This window comes from Chrysochloris asiatica, unplaced genomic scaffold (assembly GCF_000296735.1).
Source record: "Chrysochloris asiatica unplaced genomic scaffold, ChrAsi1.0 scaffold00045, whole genome shotgun sequence".
Classification (NCBI taxonomy): Eukaryota; Metazoa; Chordata; class Mammalia; order Afrosoricida; family Chrysochloridae; genus Chrysochloris; species Chrysochloris asiatica.
In genome coordinates, this window is record NW_006408563.1 from 7,722,814 (window position 1) to 7,730,551 (window position 7,738).

At 40.2% G+C, this 7,738-nt stretch overlaps 1 protein-coding gene across 1 annotated transcript in view; it reads left to right on the plus strand.

Moving 5' to 3' along the window:
* The window catches only part of ICA1L (islet cell autoantigen 1,69kDa-like), a 65,087-nt gene that overhangs the window by 36,039 nt on the left and 21,310 nt on the right, over positions 1-7,738 (plus strand). The window contains exon 9 of the mRNA XM_006862027.1: positions 5,806-6,063. Coding sequence (XP_006862089.1) covers positions 5,806-6,063 — 258 coding nt within the window. The remainder of the gene's footprint in view (positions 1-5,805; positions 6,064-7,738) is intronic.

Here is a 7,738-nt window from a genome sequence, read left to right on the forward strand (position 1 = left end):
TACCTTGCTTCATTACAATGATTATAATCATACACACTTTAGCTTTTTTAAAAAACAAAACACTAAGGCATATATAATAATTTACATCTCCAATGGGCACATCTTGCAAGTCTGCATCCTGACCACCAGCTCTAAGCCCTCTCTTCCCATGAATCTAGAATCCTTAGCTGTTCCCCCTCTCCATGACCCCATATCTGTCTCCAACTCTGGTGTCGCTGCTTCTCTGGATAAGGTCCCTCATTCTGCTTGTGCCCTTCTCCCTTGATGGCCCTAGGGTCCTCTGTTTTCTGGACTGTAAGATTAACCACTCCCCTGTTTTTGTTACAAAACTTCTACCTTTACAATTATGAGAGTCACAATTAGTCATGATAACAATTATTCACTATTGAATCATACAAATCTTATCCCCATCTCTTTTCACCAGACCCATCTAGACATGATGAAAACTATTCAGTGGGGACTCTTTCTTTCCCCCCATACTCTTAAACTAAACTCACACTCGAAACCTTGTAAGCCAGTCACTTCATGCCTTTATTGCCCCTTCATTTTTAGGTAGCCAGTATCTAAGTTGCCCATCTCTATCTACCCTGTGTACAGAGGGGGGTGGGGGATAGCATTGATACTTGATGTGAAGACTCCTTCCCTCTCTGTTGGTATTTAGAGCTACTACCTCCATGAGTGTAGGTCAGGTTCATCAAATTGTAGCAATTTACCCTTGTTGCCTTTATTTAAAAAAAAAATTTTTTTTTCTGTAATCTTTCTCTAGTTCTGATTATCAAGCTGTCGAGCCTAGGTCAAATGGGTACTGTCTGCAAGTTTGAGTGTTCTTGTGCATCTCCCCTCACTTCATATCAGTTGGATGCTTCACTTTCATCTCTAGCCCTCTGTGGCTATGTCTTTGTCCATGGGCTCAAGTGTCCTTAGGTCTCACCACACTTTGGACCAACCAGCCCTTCCTCATCTCTGTCTCATCTCCAGGTCAATGGGAGTCAATGGACTGTGGTTGAACTCGGCCCATTTCTTTATTGCTGTCTTTCCCCCTCTTCACTCACCAGTAGCCCAATGTGGTCTCCAACAAGCTTACATGCCTGCTCATGTGTTCCCTTTGAGTTCCAAACTTAGAGGGGGGTTTGTCCTGTAAGAACTTGATTGCTTGCCTTGATGGCTTCTTGGCGAACTGCTTGCTTATTCTTGTATTGGCAGTCATGCTGACATTTTTGTTTTGCATTTTTCCTGATGATCTTTCTTTGAAAATGTATCTTCTGTCACTGTAGCTATTCCAGGCTGGACTGCTTGTTCTTTCTAGTGGGGATGTCCCACCTCAGAAGGTTCTGGATGGGACTCAGGATTCCACGTTAGGTCCAATACTCTGCAAAGGCTTTGCAAGAGGTCTATTTCACTGGGCTAGTTCTAGAACCCCTTTTAGGTATTCTAATCAGTTATTGGCTAAAGTCAGCTTACAATTTTTCTGTAATCATGTTTCCCAACATTCCTTTCTATCCCACACAATAGTACAATTTTACAATAGTAGGCAAGGGAAACCAATATTCATAAGACAGTCAAACATTTTACTATTATTTCCCCTCTTCAAACTATGCCTAGATCCCTGTATCGCAGAGCCCTCTTGTTCCAAAGGTGAGCATGCATCACTATTTACGTCTGTCCCTCTTAGGCCATGCAAACCTCTCAACGTTCCCCTATCTATCTTGTTCTTCTGCCTCCTCCTCCTTCTTGTATTGCCCTCTCCAACTCCTGAACTAAACCTCCCACCCATACCCACTGTTGTGGTTATCTTATATTCTATTAACTCTTCCCTTCATTTAAGACAGTTTATTTTATCCTGTAATCTACCTGACCTTCCCACCACCTGGATCTCTGTTCCTCTGTGTTTATCTTCTTTCATATTGTAAATGTTTTGATCATAGACTGACCTCCTGGATCCTCTGTTCTTATCATTTTATTTTGTTCTTGACTCTTCCATTTGTTGATTGAGTTCAGGGTGATGCTGCCACATACGTCATTCTCTGGTTGTTGTCTGTTCTTGTTGGTTCTCAATCCTCAGAACTTCCTTTAGGATGTTTTTCATCGCAGCGCTGGCTTTGGCAAAATACCTTAACTTCTGTTTATCCTGGAATGTTTTGATTACACCCTTGTATTTGATTGACAGCTTTACTGAGTAGAGGATTCTTGGTTGGCAGTTTTTTTTTCTTTCCGAGTTTTATATATGTCTCCCCATTGCCTTCTTGCTTACATGGTTTCTGTTGATAGATCTGAGCTTAATCTGATTTGCTTGCCTTTGTATGTTACACTTCTCTTTTCCCTAGCTACTTTCAGGATTCTCTCCTCATCTTTGATTTTGGAGAGCTTGATTATTATATGTATTGGTGATTTTCTTTTAGGGTTTATCCTTCCTGGGGTTCGTTGAGCTTCTTGAATGCTTATCTTTTCACTTTTCACGATGTTAGGAAAATTTTCTTCCAGAAGCTCTTCAACTATCTCCTCTGTGGACTTGTGTGATTCTTCCTGTTCTGGAATGCAGATGACTTGTGTGATTCTTCCTGTTCCGGAATGCAGATAATTCTTATGTTATTACTCTTTATGTTGTCCAATGTGAATCTTAAGCCTTCTTCAGATTTTTTTAAAATTCTTTTTTGTGTTTGCTCTTCTGTCTTAGTAGTGTTGAGAGATTTATCTTCTAGCTCAGTAGTTCTGGCTTCTAACTCTTTGATTCTACTCCTTTGCTTTTTCAGTGTATTGTCCATTTTTGATATTCTATTATTAATGGTTTGGATCTCATTCTGTAGGTTCTGAATTGTTTCCATTGCTGTATCTATTTTATTGATGGTTCCTGTAGCGCTTTCCTGACTTCTGATTTTTCTCAACTCCATTGTATAGTGTTTTGTTACATTTTATAATCATTTTTCTGAATTCCTTCTCAGGCATTTCCAAAGCCTGCCCATCTTCCAGTATGGAGTGTAGGTCTACTTCCAGCTCATTTGCCTCAGTCACTTTATCTCGTTTCTGGACATATGCTAATATTGTCATCTGCTCCTGTTTTTTGGGCATATTCAGGAGTTATCTGTGGCCTTAATTGCCTCCAGGTAGATGTAATCAGGATATGGGCATCCCTTCTTCCTGAAAAATTCAAGATGTCACTGTTCGTGATTGTGACGTAACTCTGGATTTAATTTTCAGCCTGTTTCCCTTTTAGCCTGTCCCATTCCACAATCCCCTTTCAGGCTTTTTCCCAAATGATAAATAATTCCAGGCTGGCTGTGGCCCTTTTTCACTGCCATTTGGTTTTAAGTGAAAACTGTTGCTTTAAATTTCGAGGAGATCTATACACATATGTAGTAGAACCCTCTGGGAGTGGGAGTGAGGTTCCACTCACTCAGGCACCCCCTATAGTCACCAGAATGGAAGTGCGCAGACAGTGAGAGACCAATGAACAGATACCAGAAAAAAACAAAACAAAAGAATGTCCACACCTTTATCTCCACAGTCTGTCAAGAGTCCGTGGCTGCTGTGATCCTTCCCCTGCTTGGTCTCGCCCAAGATAGTGGCTCTGGGATCAGCTGAGTGTCTTGAATTAGAAAGCAATGGATTTCTTGCTTCTGCTATAAATTTCTCTAGTTGTAAGCCTTCCAACCTTCTAAATCCTTTATATGTGGTTCAGAGTTCTGGCACTATCCCCTGAGCCTGCTTGGTCCAGTATTCTTTGTTGCTGCTGATGGAGCTCCTCACTGCACTTCCACCCTCTCCACCATCTTGTTTGTGCTCATCCTTCTATCTTCTTTTGATGCTTTCTGCATCATTCAGTAATTTGCTCAGATAATTCTTCAATAATGAAAGTTGAGGCTGGAATTTTTTCTTCAGTTTCCCAAGCTTGAGAAATGCTGAGTGTGTTCCGTTTTGGTTTTCTGACTCCAGATCTTTGTATATTTCGTTGTAATATTTGACTTTGTCTTCTTGAGCTGACCTTTGAAATTTTCTGTTCAGCTCTTGTACCTTCTCATTTCTTCCATTTGCTTTAGCATCTCTACATTGGAGAGCAAGTTTCAGTGCCTCTTCTGACATCCATTTTGATCTTTAACTTCTTTCTTGACTTCTCAATGACTTATAGCTTTCTTCCTGTATGATATTCTTGATGTCATCCCACAACTCTTCTGGTCTTCAGTCTTAAGTGTTTAATGTATCAAATCTGTTCTTCAGATGGTCTCTAAATTCAGGTGGGATATATTCAGGGTCATATTTTGGCTCTCGTGGACTTGTTTTCATTTTCTTCAGCTTCAGTTTGAATTTGCATATAAGGAAGTGATGGTCTATTCCACAATCTGCCTGTGGCCTTGTTTTGGCTGAGGATATAGAGCTTTTGCACTTTCTCTTTCCACAGATATAGTCAACTTGATTTCTGTGTGTTACAACTGGTGAGGTCTATGTATATAGTCATCTCTTCTATGTATATAGTCATCTCTTACGCTGTCTAAAGAATTTATTTGAAATGTATAAATCATTGGTTTTACAAAATTCTGTTATACAATCTCCTGCATCATTGCTATCACCAAGGCCATATTTTCCAAGTACTGATCCTTCCTCTTTGTTTCCAACTTTGCATTCCTATCACCAGTAATGATCAATACATCTTGATTGCATGTTTGATCAATTTCAGATTGAAGAAGTTTGTAGAATTCTTCTATTTCATCCTCACTGGCTTTAGTGGTTGGTGTGTAAATTTGAATAATAATGGTATTAACTGGTCTTCCCTGTTGTTGTTAAGTACCATGGAGTTGGTTCGAACTCATAGTGACCCTACACAGGGTTTCCGAGGCTGCAAATCTTTACAGGAGCAGAACACCTCATCTTTCTCCCGTGGAACCGCTGGTAGTTTCAAACTGCTGACCTTGAAGCTACCAGGTCTTCCCTCTAGGTGCATGGATATCATCCTATCACAGAAAGTGTTGTACCTCATTACTGATCTGTATATGTTCTTTTTGACAGTGAATGCAACACCATTCCTCTTCAATTTTTCATTCCTGGCATAATAAACTATGTAGTTGTCAGATTCAAAATGGCCAATACCATCCCATTTCAGCTCACTAATGCCTAAGATATCAATGTTTTTGCATTCCATTTCATTTTTGACAATTTCCAATTTTCCCAGATTCATACTTCTTACACTCCATGTTCTGATTATTAATGGATGTTTACAGCTGTTTCTCTTCATTTTGAGTTGTGCCTCATCAGCAAATGAAGGTCCTGAGGACTTTACTCTCACGGGCTTTCCTACATTTGCGTCATCACGGTCAACTCTACACTGAGGAGGCAGCTCTTCCCCAGTCGCATTCTGAGTGTCTTCCAACCTGAGGGGCTCATTTTCTGGCACTATATCTGATAGTGTTCCACTGCTACTCATAAGGTTTTCAGTGACTAAATATTCAGAAGTAGTTCGTCTCTCCTTCTTCCTAGTCTGTCTTTGTCTGGAAGCTCATCTTGAAACCTGTCTACCATGTGTGACCCTGCTGGTATTTAAAATACCCATGGCTTAGCTTCCTGAATCATAGCCCCTCTCAAACCTCCATTGTACTGCAAACTGTCGATAAGTGGTGTCCTAACTGTTATGAATATGGTGATGTCAATCTTTATCCCATCAAATTAGAAATAACTTTTCATATAGGCTTTCAATTTAGTGTCTCATTAAAAATTGTGTTAATAGATATGACAGCAATGAAGCAAATTTTATTTGCCCTACTATTACTTCCTCAGAAAGAAAAGAAAAATGTTTCTGCTTGTATCTTCACTCAATAGTTGCAAAAGATCTCCTTGTGGACTCATTGGAGAGAGAGGATTATGAAAAAGAGTTTTCTTTTCTGAACAATCTCCTAAGTCCTGGTTCTTCAAGTACCAATGAATGTACCCAAGAATGCCAGACTGAATTTGGGAGCCCTAATGCCAGTCCCATGTCCCAGGAACTTTCTGTTGGATCTGAGCCTCTTGCTCATTCTTCGGGATTTCTTCCTTCACAACTCTTTGACCTTGGCCTTCATGCTACTGGAGGTTTCAACAGTAAGTATCTATCTACAAAGGCATGTGTCTTATTTGATCTTTGTGAATCACAGCTATGTACTTGTTGATGCTAAAATCATCAACAAGATCACTTTTAAGTTCAGCACTACTAGATTAAAAGGAACCCTAGTAGTGTAGCGGGTTACACATTCAGCTGCTAACCACAGGGTCAGCAGTTGGAATCCATCAGCTGCTCTACAGGGGAAAGATGAGACTTTCTGCTCCTGTAATTATTTACAGTCTCAGAAACCCTATACAAGGTTGTTATGAATCAAAACTGACTCTGTGGCACTGAACAACAACAACAAAAGCTACTACTACTTCTAAATTAAATCTGAAGTCACAGTGTTCAACTAGAAAAATAATTAAAATTGTCACTGTCGTCTGGGAACAAGAGTGAAACAAGGGCTGTTTTCCTGTGTCCTCCTCCATACCCCACATTTCCTTCTTCAACTTTCTCCAGAGTCTTCTCTGTGTAGAAAATCACAGAGTGATTTTTAAAATGTGTGATCTGCTATGCTTCCTCTAACTAGGGCAGGTGATACTGTTTCTTCCGCTATGGGAGGTGTTATAGAAAAGCAAACCTTGATGCATTCAGGTTCCTGTGGGTTCAGAGATGACGAGAGAGAAAGGAACAGCTCTGGAGGCCGGTTTCAGGGTAGTCCTATAGGCAAGAGGGCTGGCGTAGAGGAAAGGAGTTTTCCTAAGAAAAGACTCAGCTATTTTGTTTCTATCTTTAGGGCTCCCTTTACTCATTTGCTGCTTCACTATCTGCTGCACACTTTCCCTCGGGAGTCATTTTATAATGCTTACTCTTTATATCCATATTGGTTACCAAGTCCTGTCGATTCTGTTTCTAACACATGTTTCAAATTCCCCACTTCTCTCACTGTCCTCACAACCATTTAAATTGATCTTCATCAGTATTTTAAGTGTTCTTCACTTTCATCAAGCAAGGTTGTGTATCATCTGTGTATCACAGGTTGTTAACAAGTTTTCCTCCAATCCTGATGCCACATTCTTTTTTATATAATCTAGATTCTTTGATCATTTGCTCAACATACAGATTGAATAAATATGCTGAAAGAATACAACTGGCGCATACCTTTGCGAATTTTAAACCATCCAGTGTTCCCTTGTTCTTATCTAACAACTGCCTCTGGGTCCATATACAGGTTGTTCATGAGCACAATTAAGTGTTCCAGGACACTTATTCTCTGCAATATTATCCATAGTTTGTCATGATCCACACAATTGAGAGCCATTGTGTAGTCTTTCTGGTATTCTCTACTTTTCAGCCAAGATCCATGTCGCGTCAGCAGTGATATCTATTGTTCCACATCCGCTCCTGAATCTGGCTTGAACCTCTGACAGTTCCCTGTCAATGTATGGTTGCAGCTGTTTTTGTGTTGAGTCAGATTTTTCTTCCATACAATATTAAAGATAATATCCTATGATTTCTGCATTCTGTTGGGTCGCCTCGATTTTAAAATGTACACAAATATAGATACCTTCCAGTCACTTGGCCAGGTAGTTGTCTTCCAAATTTCTTGGCATAGATGATGCAGCCTCCAGTGCTGCCTTGTTGTTGTTGTCAGGTGCCATCGAGTCGGAACCGACTCATAGCGACCCCATGCACAGCAGAATGAAACAATGTCCGATCCTGGGCCAACCT